At 45.6% G+C, this 18,496-nt stretch overlaps 2 protein-coding genes across 2 annotated transcripts in view; one reads left to right on the plus strand and one right to left on the minus strand.

Annotated features, from left to right (window-relative positions):
- Positions 1–7,371, minus strand: part of PEX14 (peroxisomal biogenesis factor 14) — a 113,905-nt gene extending 106,534 nt beyond the window's left edge. The window contains exon 1 of the mRNA XM_033156203.1: positions 7,191–7,371. Within this exon, the coding sequence (XP_033012094.1) occupies positions 7,191–7,262 (72 nt within the window). The 5' untranslated portion in view covers positions 7,263–7,371. The remainder of the gene's footprint in view (positions 1–7,190) is intronic.
- A 1,393-nt stretch (positions 7,372–8,764) lies between these two features.
- On the plus strand, positions 8,765–15,855 carry DFFA (DNA fragmentation factor subunit alpha). The gene is made up of 6 exons (XM_033156205.1): positions 8,765–8,911; positions 11,879–12,040; positions 13,048–13,196; positions 13,290–13,479; positions 14,516–14,685; positions 15,505–15,855. The coding sequence occupies exons 1-6, from the start codon at positions 8,800–8,802 to the stop codon at positions 15,706–15,708; spliced, it is 987 nt and encodes a 328-aa protein (XP_033012096.1). The 5' UTR covers positions 8,765–8,799; the 3' UTR covers positions 15,709–15,855.
- Positions 15,856–18,496: the final 2,641 nt, after the last annotated feature.

Consider the following 18,496-nt stretch of genomic DNA (forward strand, 5'->3'; position numbering starts at 1 on the left):
GGTTATGTTCCGAGGCACCACATGTATAAATGAAATCACATACATTGGGAAACACCACAGAAAAAGCCTGCAGACACCATCTAAACCTCTGGAAGCCCTTGGAAAACTCTTTTTAACAGCTCCACCAAACTCCACCACAATTGCTCCCTCCAAACCTCCTAGCTCAAACTCCAGCTCTACACAGGCCTAAAAGGTCAGTTCAAAGGCTCCTGGGATTGCACTTGCAAAGGTTCAGCGGGGGGTTGCTAGATTCTATTTTTGCACCATTTTTGCTGCTTCCGCAATGTTCTCGGGCCATTTTTGCCCCTTTTCATGCCACGTCCAGGTTTGTAGCAATATGCAAGGTTGCACGTGCCTCAAACACATGTAAATGGGGAGTTGCCTGTACTTAAATATTTAAATATAATTAATAGGTTTGGGGGTTGGTTTTTTTTTTTAGAATGATCTTTATTTAGCAAATTAGTGATACTAGCAAAGCCAGCCTGGTATACACAGTTATGCTAGTTTAAGCTACTTCTAGGGTGATCCCTGTTTGTTAACTAGAGCTGCAATTCCTATACGTGCTTACCTAGGTGTGAGTCCTGCTAGCTCAAGGAAACATAATCCTGAGCTGACATGCTTGGGATTTGCACTGTAAATCCTTATTTATGTGGGGCTAAGAGCAGGACCTGGGCGCAGCAATGACTCTCCCCTCCTGCAGTTTCTAGCAAATGGTATTCAGAAGCATTGCTTTCTCCAAAAGTGGAGACAAGCGGTATCTTTTGACCAAACCCAGGCTTCTTTCAGAAGTGGGATCAGGAAGGAGGGCAAGGTGCCTGAAACTCATGGATTCAACCACCTCCAGGTTTCCTGCAGCCTCTCTCTTGCTCTCCTTCCCCCTAAAGGGACAGAGCCTGGGAATATGAAGCTCAGCCAACTCCAAGGACACCAGAACTGGAGTGAGCCAAGGCAGAAGCAAGCACTTGCCCTCCATTTCCTATGCAATGGAGGAGATTAGGGATGTGGGGAGGAAGATTTTCCGCACAGGATGGGGGACGATTCCAAAATCCAAAATGTTCCATTCTTCTATTTTTCCATGCAAAACTCCCCCCCCCCCCAATTTCATAAGTCCAGTGAGGAAAGATTGCAGCATTTGGAACTTTCTGATTTAGAAAAAAGGCAAGTAACATGGTAGAAATGTTTAAAATTATGCATGGCATGGAGAAAGTGGATAGAGAAAACTGTCTTCTCTGCCTCTTTCAAAGCACTAGAACATGTGGACACCCAATGCTGTTGGAAGATTCAGTAGAGATAAAAAAAGGACTTTCTTCATGCAGTGCATAGTTAACCTATGGAACTCACTCCTACAGGAGGCAGGGATGACTACCAACCTGGATGGCTTTAAAAGAAGATTAGACAAATTCATGGAGAATAAGGCTAACAATGGCTACTAACCATGATGGCTAGGTTCTGCCTCCCTAAGTCAGAAGCAGTAACACTTCTGAATACCAGCTGCTGGGAACTACGGGAGGGGAGAATGCTCTTCTGCATGGGTCCTGTTTGTGGGTTTCCTACAGGCATCTGGTTGGCCACTGTGAGAAAAGGATACCAGACTAGATGGGCCAGCAGCCTGATCCAGAAGGCTCTTCTCGTGCTCTTCCATTCTTGACAGTAACAATTAATGGACACCAGCTACAACTAGGGTATTTGGCAAGCTTGGCAGTTTCAATGTTTTCTGGGTTTGCTTACTGAAAACAAGCAAACAGGCTATGCTCAATCACTTCTCTAAGCCTTAAGAGTCTTCAGCAACCTGTTTCCTTCAAAATATTTTGGACACCTTTGTGGACTACACATGCTGAGGCTGATGGGAATTATAGTCCAAAACACTAGAGTACAGTATTCTACGTTGGCTCTAAAGCGACGCTCTTCTGCCTTGGGTCCCCAGATGTTCAACTACAACTCCCATAATCCATGATCACTGGTTAAATTACCTGGGGATGATGGAGCCTGTTGTCCAGCTTCTGGGGACCCAAAGTTTGAAGAACACTGGTCTAGAGAACCAGCAAATCACCCTCTCAAAATATCCTGATTTGCACAGGATAATATCCCAGTTCAATTTTTTTCTAAATAGCACTTAAGGCAGTGATGGCCAAACTTGGCCCTCCAGCTGTTTTGGGACTACAAATCCCATCATCCCTAGCTAACAGGACCAGTGGTCAGGGATGATGGGAATTGTAGTCCCAAAACAGCTGGAGGGCCAAGTTTGGCCATCACTGAGTTAAGGGGATGAGATTTCTTGCAGACCCCCATCTCACTAGGCTAATCCAAGCCAGGTCACTGTTTTCTTCCCAACACCCACAAACGATAGTCTACTCAGAGTAAAGCCACTGAAATTGATGAACCTAATTGAATCATGTCTGTTAACTTCAATGGGTGTACTCTGAGTAGGACTAGCATGGGATATACCGGTAATACCATGTGCCCAAATTCGGGCAATACGACAAGTCAGATGCCAGCTAGTTTTCTAGTAGCTCAGCAGCAGTGGAAGAGGAACCATGTGAGAACTTTTGATCCTTCACATTAAACCGTAATTTGTCTTTAACTGTGGTAATGGGAATCTCAGGCTCAGGGGCCCTGTAGGCCCCTGGATTCTCCCAGAAGGGATTCTTTTAACAGCTGACAAGATTGGTGGGAGGGGAGGAAGAGCCCAGTTAGAGAAAGAAGACTTTGTTGCAGCTTGAAGACGACAAATGCATTTATTATGACATGAGTCACACTGTCTCTCAGCCTAACCAACCTCACAGGGTTGTTTGTGAGGATAACTGGAGAGGACAAAAACTACCGGTATGTACACCACCTTGAGCTCCTTGAGGGAAAAGGTGGCATAAAAAGGTAATAAATAAATAAGCCAGAATCAGGCAATTTGATACCTCCCCAGATGTTGTAAATTTCTACTGCCATTAGCCGCACCCAGCCTGGCCAATGGTGAGGGGTGATGGGAGTTGTAGTCCAGCAACATCTGCAAGGCTGGAGGTTGCTCACCCCTGTTCCTAAATGGGTGAAAGGCTATATACTGCAATGCATGTCAAGAAGGAATTGCTTTTACCAGGTGACTTCCTGCCCGGCCTTCAAAAAACTAAGAAAAATTAGCAGATTGTGAGCTCACACAGTGCATATTATGTCCCCACACACCAAGATTTGTGTAGAAAATGAGCAACTATGCACACAGAGGAGACATCTACTTAACAAATAGCAATAATAGTAATGAAAATAAGAATGAGAAACCTTTTTCAGCTCAAGGGCCACATTCTGTTCTGTGAAACATTCTGAGGGCCACATGTCGGGGCTTGGCAGAGCAAGAGGCAAAAGTGGATGGAACAACAAATGTAAATTCTACCTCTGTGCCGTGGGATAGTTTCTACACACAAACACCCTTCTCTAGCCCCCATCCAGGCAGCCAAGAGGCACTATCAGAGCTCAAGGACACATTCCAGCCAGGCCAAAACACTCAGGGTGTGACACAGAGACAGTGCAGCCTCAGGAGAGAGAGAAAGTTCCAAGAACTTGACAGAGATGTCTGGAAGGCTACAGTTGGCCTCTAGGGATGAGGTTACCCACCTTTGATGTAAAAAGAGCCACAATGCATCAGATCGAGGCTCCCCCTGGCCTAGCATCAGGCTGCTCATGGTAGCTAACCAAATGGCCCTCTGGGAAGCCCACAAAGAGGGCTTGAAGCTAAGGTTGGTTGTTGGCATACATCTGTCTCAAGAGCCAATATAGTGTGCCTCCAGGGGTTAAGTCGAACCTCTGTGTTAGCAGCACTGAAGTGACCTCCCCTGGATGCAAGCCTGGGCAGTGTGTATGGAGGTCCTGGGCTGCCTTAATGCCCTTTTGGCCTCAGTGATGTGGTTCAAAGGAAAGCAGAGCAATACATTTGGCACCAGCTTGGCTGCAGGAGTTGCCAGAAGGAGGCGCACAAGGCACTACCCAACTGCGGATTTGTGTAGGGTTTACTTCTTAGCCCTTTCTTCTCCCAAAGATATCCTGCAAAGCAGTGGAGGTTTAGGATCCGAGATTTCATTCTCCTAGATGGACTACCATCCCAGGTTGACAAGGCCTATCTGTCCCTATTAAAGCTACAATTTCTATCCTTTTGCCTGTCCACCGGCAACTGGAATTCAGAGGTATGTCATCTCTGAACACTGGTGGTTGGTTTCATTTATTCCCTTTATAAACCTCTTACTATACTACCTGAAAGTTCTTGAAGCAGCTTACAACAGATTGATTCCTGGCAGCTATCATGGATACAACATTATAGTTCACAAACAACCCATGTGCTGCTTCTGAAAGATGATGGGCAACTACTCCCATTACCCCCAGCTGGCAGGCCAATGCTCAGGCATTATGGGACTTGTAGTCAACACAGAACAGTAAAAACATAGGCGTCTGCATTATGCCAAGTCAGAGCACTGGTCTAACTCACTCCACATTGTCTACACATCGACTGGAAGCAGCTCTCCAGGGTTTCAGGCACAGATCTCTCCCAGCCCTACCTGGGAATTGAACCTAGGATCTTCAACACTGAAGGCAGATGCTCTATCGCTGACCTACGTCCCTTCTGCTAAAATTAGTCCAGCAACATCTGGATGGCACCATGTTGGCTACTGCCGGCATGTCCTGTTTCAGCCTTCTCCAACCAGGTGTCCTCCAGAAGCAGCTGGACTCCCAACATCAACGCTGACCATTGTGCCTGCTGGCTGGGGGGTTGATGGGAACTGATGGGAACTGGAATTGAGGAACACCCAGAAGGCCATTACCCAATCCCTCCTCTAAGATGGCGATGCCAGGGATCGAACATGGAATCTTTGTCATGCAACAGGTGTGCTTTGTCACTGAGCTCTCTCAAGAGGTGTGCAACAAGTGGGTTTTGCATACCTGTTTGACGGGAGGCTGAAGAGGAATTATGGACAAGACCAAATGCAGACAGGAGTGGCAGCGAGGAACCCCCCCCCCCAATACAGCCCCTCTTAAAATTATTTTGCATATGCAAGGAAAAGATTACAAGGCCAACCTGTTCTCCTTGCTCCATGTGTGTAGGAGGCATGCAGGAATTATAGATGAGTTTCCCCAGAGCTGGGAGGGGCCCGGAGAAAACTTAAGCTCCCCACCATTTCTGCCCATCCCAAGGGGGGGGCGGAGTCTAGACTAAGCAATGCCCCCTTCCTTCTTCACATATTATGGAGCAACATTACTTCCTTCTCCAGGAGGCAACAGAATCACAACATGGGATTTCTCTCCCATTGCTTTTGCAATATTTTGGGGGGTGGGAGCCAATACAGAAAGAGGAGAGGGGTAACTAGCAATGCACACATCTTTACTCTGACCCCAATTAGGTGTAAAGAGCACATACCTCCTTCCCCACTTACACCCCCAAAGTCCACTTGTGATTTCTTCACCACCATCAGTTTAGAAAAGTGGCACACAAGATCAAGCAGAAGGAGGAGGACTGACCTCCCTTCACCTCCTCCCTCCATTATGGGTCAAAGGGCACTCATCCCAACACAGATTCCCCCCCCCCCAACCTTTTTGGAAAGGGGAGAACAGAAGGTAAAATGGGGAGAAAATGAGGCAACTGTCCCCTTCCACCCACTTCCTTGCCCCTTCCCTGTCAGGGCTGAAGGGCATCCATGCCTATGGAGGACAGATGAGCCCACTAGGGATTCCTCCCCCACCCTTAAAAATAAACAGATTGGAAGAGGCAATGCTCAAGCAGATGAAGAAGGGGACAACTGGCATCCCCCCCCAATTCCTCTTCCACCCCCTACTATTATGGAGAAAGGAAACCCAATTTCCCCTCCTTCTCAAAAGCGCAAGTTTCTACCAATTATCCCTCATTTGTTGAAACTGAAATTAGGGTGTGTGCCAGAAGCTGAAGGAGAAGGGAGCATCCAACCTCCTCCACTCCCTCTCACAATAGTGCAAAGGGCACCCACCTCCCCCATTATTGGGGGTGGGGGTATAAATAGACACTCCTTTTAGTCAGTGTTCGAAACTCCCATTGTTCTAGGCGCATTTTGCGACAGGGAATTTCATTAGCAGGAGCAGTTTCTGAGCTCTGGGCGCAGTACTGCGCCTAAGATTTCAGATTAAAACTGCAGAGTGGAAGGAAAGGAGGGCCTTTTCCTGCCTCCCCACATCCAGCTACTCTCTGAAGACTGGAGAACATTCTCTCTTAAGAATATTAGGGGGATAGACAGGGGAAGGCTAGACCATGTGAAAAATGAACATAATATTTTAGCTGCAGTTCATTCATTTCCAGCTTTGCATTGCTGTTATATAAAAAAGCACACCTATACATTCCATTGTTGTGCCCATAACCTAGGTTTAAGGTGCCATTTAGCTCCTAGCTTTCATATCTCTGTTTCTAACCCTGCTTTTAGTCATAGTTCCCCAAGCCTTTTCTTTTCTTTTTTTTAATGGGGAGGGACATAAAGAACAGGCAGCAAATAGCCCCCTACACCCCCCCCCAAAAAAAATAAGGGCAGAAAGCACCCACAACCTGCTACCCCTGGGAGAAAAGCAGACACTCCTGTTCGCCATTCCTCCCTTAACCTTAAAAAGGGGGGGGGACATAAAGAGTGGGCAACTACTAGCCCTCCCTGCCCTCATTTATAGAGCGAAAGACACCCCCTCCTCCAACCCCTGGAGACTCTCCTTTTAGACATTCCTCCCCTACCTTTTTAATGGGGGGGGCTATAAAAAGCAGGAATGAACCCCTTCACATTATAGGGTTTTATAAGGCAATTGCCCCCTATCTCCCCCCCTAATTACAGGGCAAATGGCACCCCCCTAATTATAGGGCAAAAGGGCACTCACCTCCTGCAATCCCTGAGATTGGGGGGGGGGTGGCTCAGAAAATCCTACTACAGGGATTTTTCCCCTTCAAGGGAGGAGCAGGAATGAATAAGGTGAGGTGGCAAATGGACTCCCTCCCCTTCCCAGTTACGGGGCAAAGGCCACCCACCACCTGCTCCTTCCTCACTGAGGGCACAGGGCCCCCTCTATTTGGGGGGTGCCCCCTTCCTTTTGAAAGAGGGAGGGCAGCAGGGGCAGGCCCTGCGACTGTCCTCCCCACACCCCATCCTCCCCACACAAGTGTCCTTGTGGGGAGGGGGTCCCAGGGCGCCTCCCTCCTCCGACCCCGCGCTTACCTGCCCAGGTTGCTCTCCTTGCTCGGAGGAGGCCATGTTTCCAGACCCGGCTAATCGATCCTCGGATGCCATGGATTCTGAAGATGGAAGGCGGCCGATGGAGGCGGAAGCAGCCGAGCTCCGAGGCGCCGATCGACAAGGGAGAAGACGCTCGCTCTTTGCCTTCCTCTCCTTGCGAGATTTGCAGGGGGTTTAATTTAAGCCAGACGGCGGCAAGGAGGGGATAAGGGCTCGTTTGGTGGTTAGCGCGATCCTGAGCATGTCTGCTTAGAAATGCACAAGTTGCCTTATACTGAATCAGGCGTCTGGCCCATCTGCAACTTGGTGTTGCCTGCACTGGCTGGCAGGGGCTCTTCAGGGTTTCAGGCAGGAGGCATCCCCTGCTGCTCCTGAGGATTGAACCTGGGGAGCTTCTGCAGGCAAAGCAGGTGCTCCACCGGCCCTTCCCTTAAGACACTGGTTCTCAAACTCCCCCCCCCCCTTCCAGGTACACTTTCAGAATAAAAATTTAGTTACGAGTAGGTGGCCGTGTTGGTCTGCCATAGTCAAAACAAAATAAAATAAAAAATTCCTTCCAGTAGCACCTTAGAGACCAACTAAGTTTGTTCTTGGTATGAGCTTTCTCGTGCATGCACGGAAGTATCTGAAGAAGTGTGCATGCACACGAAAGCTCATACCAAGAACAAACTTAGTTGGTCTCTAAGGTGCTACTGGAAAGAATAAAAATTTGTTCGCCCCACACAGGGTTTTTAATTGATAAGAAATACACTGGAAAACAAAAAGAAACAACTCCCAGCAGTGCTTGATTTATAACATAGAGCACAACTAGTTTAGAATGTGGCAATGGGATATCCAGAAAGTATAAAACAGTGCAGCTACATAAGAACATTAATCACTGCACTGACTGGCAGCAGCTCTCCCAAGGATTCAGGCAGAGGGTCTCTCATCCCAGACAGTCCTACCTTGGAGATGCTGAAGGTTGAACCTGAGACCTTCCACATATAAAGTACTGTAGACGCTGTACTGCTGAAAGAAGGGTTGTGTGTGACCTCCCCGATATTATTAAAGAGCTCAAATAGTCATGGGTGTGCGATAAAAGGGTGTCTGGAAGGGAGCCCACAAAAGACAACTGTACAATCTAACAGCTATGCCTTCGTAGTTCATCCTCACTATAGTTCTTCAAAGCCACGAGATATTATTTCCAGTTAAATGATTCAACTTTAGGGTTACAAAGTATCCCCGTTCCCTCTTGAAGCAAGTACTGGCCAATTTGATAGTATGAAGCGAATGAATATGTAAACTTATCTTTGAACTGGAGACTTCGAAGAGATGCTGGTTGAGGGAGAAATACATTAATAGGATTCCTTGCTTTGTCAACTCAAAATCGGGATTACTGAGTTTAATTAGATGGATGAGAACTACATTTCCCATCATGCAAAGAGACGGGTTTGCCTCGCAGAGGTTAGAGTGTGGAATGAATTTGGGAAGGGAACTACATTTCCCAGGCTGCATCAGCAAAGCGAGGTCTGCTCTGATTGGTTGCCTGCAAAGAGCGGTCTGTGACTTTCTCTAACAGCCTTCTTTAGCAGAGCCGAACACAATCAAAGCGATGGCGGCTGGTTCCAGGCTTCCCCAGTTGAAGCAATGCCTCATCAGGCAGAATGGCCAACAGGAGCAGCACGGGGTGGCGGCCTCCTGCCTCCGGGAGCTGCGAAGCAAAGGTAAGCGGTTTCCCCCCTCTCCCCTCCTCTACAGAGGTAGAGATTCCACAGGTGAAGCTTCCCCATCTCAGTTTCCCTGGATATTGAAAGCTGTACCGGTTGAATTTCGGTCTGGGATGCATCTTTAAAAGAGGGTCTTACCTAGGGCGGTGGGGAGGTGGAAGCCTGGGAGAACAGCAGTAACTATTGTGGAATAAGTTTTCCTGGATCAGTGTCTGCTTCATCAGATGCATAAACTATTATCCAGAGTTGACAAGAATGTCTTCTGTCACACACACACACACACACACACACACACAAACACACACATCACAGTTGTACTTACCTGCAGGATTACAGTTCATAAATCTAGTGGACTATGCGCCACATCATAAATCATACGTAATCATAAATTTGCTGGCCTGTCAATTACTGTCAGTTTTGCGAAACAAACGTAACACAGCAACCCCTCTGGTTTTATTTTTTTTCCAACTGGGTTTCAGTAAAGCATTTTTTTTAAGATTATGTAATAATAGTCAAACAGTATACCAGATATGAATTAGAATCCTAAAACCTGATATTTTTCTTTTATTTTCCTTCTGACTTGCAATTAAAATGGGATAGCAGTTTTAAATAAATAACTCTAAACTGGGTTGGGTAAGTGATGAACTGAAGAGGAGCAGATACCACTATGATTGTCCATAACTGGGGTCTCAGTTTAGAATCATGGTGCCCTCAGATAGCCCAGCTGATAGCTTCCAAAATCCCCTGTCCCTCAATTTTAGTCTGGGTTGCAGAGGGATAGTTTTGCCTTTTGTTGGAGGTTGTTTGGGGGGGGTACTAGTTTCTTACTGTGTTTCATCTGGTTTTTGGTAGGGGTTTTTTGCCTGTAAGAGGGAGGTTATGAGCATTAATAATTTTTCTTCTGTGAAATGGGTATTTTTTTGTGATGCCCACAAATGTACCCCCAGGCCCAAAGAGAGGGATTGGGAGGTTCTGGTCTCCTAATGCAGTCTCATTTGGAATACCGTGAGCCGTTCCGGCCGTCCCTTCTGAAAAAAATTAATAGTGTCATGTAAATAGTGTGAATGGTGCAGAAAAGCAGGGCCAGCCCAATCATGAGACAAGGTGAGACAACTGCCTCGAGGGGAATACATTGCCTGCTGCTGCTGTCACAGTGCCAGTGAACAGGAGATGCTGCTGTTCTCCTTCTCCCTTTGTTCCCAATTTAGAACTTTATTTCTCCCTTGTTCACCATGTAGATCTTCACTCACCCCTTCTTCCTTGGCTGGAGAGGCATCATTTTGTGGTTTGCCTCAGATGTCAACAAGTCTTGGGCTGGCTATGAGGAAAAAGTCAACCAAAATGAGGCTGGAGCACTTTCCCTATGAAGAGAGTCTAAAGATTTTGGGGCATGTGTTAATGTACTGATTGATTGATTTTCAAGAAGGCAATATCTATAAAGAAACAAGAATTAAACTCTCTAGGGAGTGAGCCCAGCCAGACAATGCAAGCAAACCCGCCTGGTCACTTGGGACATGCTAATGAAGGAGGACGCAGACTGGATAGATGTGCTAAATGATTCCTTGCAGTGTCAAAAGAGGAGCACAAGTCTTGTGACCTGGTGCTGTGCAGAGACAGGTGTGCCTAATCCCACTGAAATGTGAAGAAAGCCTAACTGCATAGAATCGAGGCACTGGAATCTTGTTGCAAGGGGTTCCACAGTGCAGCGTTTGGACTGTGCAGCAAAGCCACTTGAGGAAACAAAATCGATTGGGGAGGGCAGAATGTAATAAATCCTGGGTGTTCGGAAAGAGGAGCTTACGAGAAGAAAAGGCAGTAGACCTTCAAAAGGAAGTAAAAGAAGGAAGGTGACCTAGCTGAGTGTCTTATGATTAAGGGGTGTGGACAAAACTCTTGTTAAAGCTCAATTGCATTAAAGAATTATAATCTCCATTGGTGGGGAGGGAAGCTCTTGCAGAACCTGTGTTACTTGTGGCTCCCAGGCATTTAGAATTGCCCTGGAGCCTTCTAATACAGAATTGTGCAGTGCAAATTACACACAGCTGACCGGCAAGCTTTTTTGGTGAAAGCTCTCATTCCTGCATAGCCCTGGGCAAGGAAGGCCACAGAAGTTACTAGACCTCACCCCCTATGTTTTTCCCCCCATCTGCATTAGTCACTTGTGCCATGTCATCTCAATTAGTGGCTCCCAATCAGTGGATCGCTTAACGATTTCTCTGCCTGTTACAGCAATTGCAGTGGCACTGTGCTAGATGCCATATGATTTTTAATTGTATTTTTATTACTGCTTTTACTTCCGATACTGTTTATTGTATTACAATAAAAGCAGCAATAATAATACAATTTAAAACCAATTTGATGTGGCCATTTCCTGTCTGGAAATGCAGATCCACAGGCACACAGACCACCTGAATGAAACTCATAGACCACCGCTGGTCCATAGTCCACCGTTTTGGAACCCCTGCTCTAAATGGAAAATAACAGACTCTCAGTTTACAAAGGTTTCCCTTCGTTCACCTGGATTCACTGGTTTTTCGCCCTTGGAGAGTGGCTATTTACAAAGAACCTTTTAGCGTTGTACAATTTGGCAAGAGGATACCTTCAATACTTTTCATAATAAATTTGATGTGAGATAAATAATTGTATTTTCCTATTCCTGGTTAAATTGTTAGTGCCAGAGGGGAGAGAAAAGGGCAAACACGCGTTTGCATAAATAAAGTTAAATAAGCTTTCCACAGAAACTGTTGTATGCCGTTGGGGCCAAGACTTTCTGCGCTGTCATGGTGACTATTTAGGAACATAGGAGTGTCTGCACTGACCTGCATCAGCTCCCTAGGGTTGCCAGGAGACACCAGGGATTGAACCAGGGACCTTCTGCATGCAATAGTAAATAATAATAATAATAATAATAATAATAATAATATTTATACCACTGAGCTATATGGACTCCTCCCCTTTCCACAGCCTGTGACATCCTAGCAATTGACAAGGCCTCAGAGCCCATCACGCTGGTATTGGCTGAGGATGGCACCATTGTGGATGACGAGGACTATTTTTTGTGTCTGCCGCCGAACACCAAGTTTGTGGCACTGGCAAAGGGCGAGAAGTGGTCCACCAGCAGCATAGGTAAGTGGAAGAGTTGAAGCTCTGTAGGATATGGATGCTGTGTGTAGAGGCAAATGAGGCCCTGGGCAAGAAGCACCTTTGTTGCTGCTGCTGCTGCTGCCACCACTACCCCCCCTTTAGGTTCTTCAACTTTTTAGAACAGGCAACGACCAATTTGCATGCGCCCAGTTGACACACGGCTGCAATTTGTGCACATCGCCGCACCCCGGAAGTGGCTGGAAAGGTGTTGGGGGTGGAGGCGGAGCGGGTTTATGCATGGGGGTCAGGAGCACAACCCCCACACAAAACAGTCGTTGCCTTACCATATTGCTGCACTTGCAGACCATCACATGCTTTTGGTGCACATTTTACACCTGCCATATAAGGCATTAATTTGCCTAGAGGAGGGATAGTCAACATGGTACCTTCCCGATGTTGCTGGACCACAGCTCCCATCATCCCTGACCCATGGCCAAGCTGGCTGAGGCGGATGGGACTTGTCATCCAGCAACATCTGGAGGGGCACCAGTTTCCCACTCCTGTTCTAAGCTCTTAGCACTAGAGTTTTTGGGCATCCAATGAAGCTGAGCTCTGATTCAGGACAGATAAAAGAAAGTACTTCTCCATGCAGCATAGTTAACCTATGGGACTCATTTCCACAGGAGGCAGTGATGACCATCAACTTGGATGCTATTAAAAAAGGATTGGACAAATTCACAGAGGACAAAGTTGCTACCAGGGACGATGCTTATTCTGTGCCCTCCGCAGTTGGAGGCAGAAATATTTCTGAATGCTTATGCTCTTTTAAGCCTGATTAACTTTGGCTTAGCTCAGTGTGGTAGTAAAAAGAGCCAGGGAGGAGAACAGTGGCTGCAAATTCCACTCCAGGAGTCCCCACATTTGCACAGCATCACTATAGTGTTATCACATACAGTGTTATGCGAACCAGCTGATTACTTTGTGAATTTTGGCATAAACCTGCTTAATAAGCTTTACCTTTGCACTTATAACTGTGGCTCTTTTTTCAGATGGGGGCACAGCTTGGCTCAAGGGAGACATCGCAGACGTTGACAGAGTGGACGGTGGTGGTGGTGTTGGAGAGAAGTGGAGGCAACTGGCCAGACAACTGAAGGACGACCTCTCCACCATCATCTTGTTGTCGGAGGAAGACCTCCAGGTAAAGGAAGGGCCATGTTCCTTTGGCAACAGGGTGGGGGGAGTGTGGATCCCTCAGCATTGCTGTAAGAGGATGGACCTCGTCTTATTCTAGGTGCTTATTGATGTGCCATGCCCTGACCTGGCCCAAGAGCTTTCTGAGAACCAGACCAAGATCCAGACTCTGCAAAACACCCTTCAGCAGGTGCTGGACAGGCGGGAAGAGGAACGGCAATCCCGACAGCTTCTGGAACTCTACCTGCAAGCATTGAAAAACGAGGACCACATTGTACCCAAAGCAGAAGGTAATGAGGCTGTTGGCTGAGGCTCGTTTCTCAACAAACCATGCCAGAGTGAAGAAAGAGGGGCAATATAATGGCATTGTACACCTTGCATACGTACCGCAACCATGTGCCATTTTCTTTTTCTTTTGAACGGTGGTCAAAAAACGTTATTTTCCACCACTTATTTAGCATAAGCAAACACATATTGCACCAATTGTTTTTTTTAAAAGGTTTGTGCAAGCGAACTAGGCTCCGAGGCTGGCCCTATCATTAGACGGCTGATTCGGGTGTCATGAATGGTTATCAAACTGTTGTTTAATTCATTGTTATTGTACTTTTGCAGGAAGAGAGAAACCATAGGGCTTTCTCTCTCAGGTGCCCAAGTAATTTGGCTGGCCATGGGCACTCTAAACCTTGTTTAATGCTGATATTAGGTTCAGAAAGATAAACAATTGGAACCAGGTTAGCTTTGCCATGGTTTAATGTATTTTTAATCTCTGGTGGAAGCCGCCCAGAGTGGCTGGGCAAACCAAGCCAGATGGGCGGGGTACAAATAAATAATAATAATAATAATAATAATAATAATAATAATAATAATGGCACCAGTGTGGTGGAATGCTCTCCCTACTGCAATATGAGACTCAATCAGCATTGGCATTCCACTTGTTCAGACAAGCCATTCCCCTGATCTCCCGCCTTGAATCTCCTGCTTTGGTTGCTGTTTCAGCTGTTTTAATGCAATTGTCTTGTTTATTTTATATATTAATTATTGATGCTTTAATGTTGTGGTTCTGCGATGCATTTTAATTACAGGTGGCTGTGATTTCATAATCTGTTTTAAACCATGTTGCTTTGTTGTTGGCTTTTGTTTGTGAACCGTCTTGGTATTTCTTTTTGCAATAAAAGGTGATATATGAATTATATACCCGGAAGTTGTCTGCGGACAAACGCCGGCTCCGTCGGCCAGTAAAGCGAGATGAGCGCCGCAACCCCAGAGTCATCCGCAACTGGACTTAATGGTCAGGGGTCCTTATGAATTATTTTAATCATTACCTAGAGCCAGGATCAGAGGAAACTGCCATGGAAGAAACAGATGTGGTTGACGCTGGGAGCAGCAGCAGCAGCAGCAGATGTGCTGGTAACGGGGTTCCACTCAGCAGCCATGTTCTGACCACACTTAAAGAGAAGTCTGCCCCAGAACTTGGCCTGGCAAGTCAAGACTTAGAGGTGAGTCCACACAGTTATTTCTCTTTGTTGTGCCTGGATTCCAAATTGAATAAAATCTGCATGGAAAGAGAAAGGGCAGGATAAAGCGTTTGGGAACCAATGCAGTCAAGATTTATTCTAAAAGAGGGTGGGGTCGGGTGAACAACACACAGCCAGAACTGGGTTAACACCACTCCCTCCCTCTAGTCCATTTGTCTTCCTAGGTTCCAAATTCTACCTTCTCTGAGGCCCTAAGCTATTTGGAGCTGAATCTGCCGCTCTTCCCATTTTTGTTTTAACTGGATTTTCCAGTCAGCACCACATAAAGATGTTTGTCCTTCTCTTCAGCTCTTAAAAATGTTTTTTTAAGTTTAAGTTTTTAAGTTTATAGCTTTTAGGCATTGATCTTCTTGTTGCTTTAAAACAAAAACAACTTGTAGTTCTGTGTTGTTTTCGTTTAATGTGTTTATATTGTTTTTTGATACCACTCTGTCCTGCAATCTTACCATGAAGGATAGTATAGAAAGTCTTAAATATCACCCTCCCCTTTTATAAACTACCTCCTCTGTGAATTAAATTAAAAATAGAACCAACACAAAAAGCTTCCTTGCACCAGTTCAAACCATCTATCAATCTAGGCTGCTGGTGTCTAGCAAGGTTCTCTCTCATTACCTCTTTGAGACTAGAAATGTCCAACGATTACCGGTAAACCTTATGCATGTAAATCATGTCCCCTGCCACCAAGCCATGTGGCATCAAGAGAGAGCCAATCATGAATCTGATATATCTTACGCAGCTTGGTCCAGAGTGGTGGCTTATTCTTTCCTTTCTCTGTTGCAGCTGGTTTACAAAGCAAACCCAGAAGCTCTTGCTCTGACCCTGAACTGGGACAAGCCAAAGACAGAGGCTTTGCAGCAAGCCTGTGGGGAGGAACTTTCAAGGCGCCTACAGCAGGTTCACGCCCTAAACTCCTTGAGGAGCATGTCGAAGGGCAAGAAAAAGTTGCCATGGGGGGAGTGGTTGAGTTCCAAACGCAAGAAATAAGGAGGCCTTGGGAGTCCAGGTTTGGACACATCGATAAACTGAACACCATGTGAGCACAGGAATTCTAACCAGGACATTGTTCACTGGACTCTGCATCATTCTGCATGGAGAAAAAATTATTTGCACTTCTACAAAGCACTGCAGTATACCAACTGCCAAATTAGGGGGGTGATATTATTTAGCACACATGCTTTGAGGGCCTGCTGGAATCCTTAAAAGATTGTGATATTATATATATATATATATATATATATATATATGCAGTGGGGGGGGGAACTATCTCCTTTATGCTTACAGGTGGTGCTGTTAAGCTGCCACCATGATTAATTTCTGGCTTTGGCACTAGCCCAATGCCCTAGAGTTTATGGGTCCTGGTTTTTTTTGTGCCTGATACCTTTTGCCTTACCCTCCTGCTTTTCAATGCTTCCCTCCTGCTAGAACATCACACTCCATTACATATATATACAAAACGTGCATTTTAGTGGCACGTTTCATGCTGTAGTAGAATGCAGCCAAACGTCTTGTATTCCAAAGCCACGCTTGCAAAGTGGCCCCCAACTGGTAGCTCTCCTTCTCTTGCCTCAGTGCCTGTGCCGTTTCTATGAGACTGTTTATGAGGATGACATTAAGAAAACAACAATCTGACTTTCTGGAGCATTCCAGCTAAGAGACTATAACCTGCATAAAGTATCATGGGATAGTCACCCCTCCTATTAGCAATAAATTTGACTAGTTAGCGGTTTGTTTTTCTAAAAACAAAAACCCTATTTAACTCCACATTTACCTGGTATTAAAACCTTTGTATTATTATATAGGTTTCTGCCTGCTGTCTGTGCTACTGGTTTTTTTAATCTTAGGTATGTATGTCTTTGCCTACAAATCCCAACTGCTTAGTATGTGGGACAGGCCCCTACAAAGAAGCAATAGATAACTTCTGAAACTGCTATACAGTTCTCATGTATGTTTCCCCCCCCCCCCTCTAACACAGCAGAACAGTTTTCTCAAAAACAGTACACAGCATACATTCCTGAAATGGCTTTGGTGTTTTATTGATGAAATACAATCATGCAGATGGGAAGCTGACTTGTACAAATCAGACCGTTAGCCCAGTCTTGTTTATTTCTGAGTGGCAACAGCTCCCCAGGCTCTCAGCCCTTTAAGAGCCACCTGTCATGGATGCTTTAGCTAAGATTCCTGCATTGCAGGGGTTTGGACTTCTTCCAACTCCACAATTGTATAATTCTATGAACTCCCATCAGCCCTGACCATTGGTCATGCTGGATTTGCAGTCCAGCAACATATGAAAGAGCCCAGATCTTCCCCAGCCATGATTTAAAAGGACCCCCAAGTGCAGACTTTCTTCAGCTTTGCCACAACCAGAGAATCTGATCAGTGGGGAGGTGGTGGAGGAAGGGCAGTTAGTACCAGTGTCTGTCCAATTCACATACAGAAGAAAAAATTGTCCGGGTCAAGTTTACAAACTGAGCCAGAGGCACTACATGAAATGTTGCTAAGGAAAGAGACACATGTAATCACATGTCCACGCTCTCTCTGGATAGAATACAGCACAAAGCTTACGTATATGCACACAGCAAAGTTTTATTTCAGAATCTAAAGGCTTATTTGTACTAGGAGACAAGCTTAGCACTAGCAAACAGCAGAGGAAAGACAAGTTGGGACAGCACTCTTTAGTGTGCTGTGATAATCTGTGAGGAACAGCTGAAGCTTTCCCCCACTACAGGTGTGTTTCTCATTCCTTCTCTCCCACAAAGACCGGCACGTCAATTCAAGGTTATGCAGCTTGGCAGAAAACACTTCACTATACCTGGTTGTTGGTTTGTTTTAATTTCCTAAATTTCTTGGGGGGGGGGGGAATTCAGGATCTGGTTTCCATGCTCCAATTTTAAATTAACACAAAGTTCCGAGAAACCAAGCCTGTGCTCTTAAAAACACTTGTGAGAAGTGGAAATCAACAGGGCTTCTTTTGAAGTAAATGCATTTAACTTTGCAGCTTCTCAGTCCTAACCATCTGTTGTTGGGGTATGTTGTACAAGTAAGAGTACAATGCAGTCATCTGCATTTTTAATAGATTCAAAGAAATATAGGCAGAACTGCGTTTATACTGTGATTCAGTGGAAGCCCAGAAAAACAACAACACAGGACTGAGGTTTCTAAGAATCTCAACTTAAGAGGAAAAGTGGGATAAAAAATGTAATTAACAGAACAATTCTTGTTTGTTTGTTTTTTAATGGTACATGTCTGTCTTACCCTCCAATGCTATAGGCAGCCCAAACACATCCATAACACAATTATAACAGCAAGGAACATACATCTTTCTTTTGACATAGTGCACTAGCACTCCTAGTAATTGGTTGGAAATGTGTAGAAGTTATTTACAGGCAAATATACCTGGAGTGTGCTTTATTTCACAGTCTGAATGAGATGGGGAACATCAGTTAAATGCCCTACGAACACATCTGCACACGAGTTGGGAGTTATGAGCATATAGATTTGGTTCTCTATGCACACATTTAATATCAACAAAAGGGAAAGGGGAAATTTTAAATTACATAGCAGCACTTGCTCCCCAAGGAGAGAAGTCACCGATCACAGCCATCTCGAGTCCACTGGTGCTAGGGCAACATCCCAAGAAGTAATTTTCGTTAGCAGGAGGAGAAAGTCTTCCAGAAGAAGTTCTTACAGGGTGCCTTTTCCCGGGCTGGGGGCTGAGGATAAGGGGCTCTGTCTTCCCGAGAGCTGAGCCCAGACTTTTCCTGCCTTGATAGTG

The sequence above is a fragment of the Lacerta agilis genome, chromosome 8, assembly GCF_009819535.1.
Source record: "Lacerta agilis isolate rLacAgi1 chromosome 8, rLacAgi1.pri, whole genome shotgun sequence".
Taxonomy (NCBI): domain Eukaryota; kingdom Metazoa; phylum Chordata; class Lepidosauria; order Squamata; family Lacertidae; genus Lacerta; species Lacerta agilis.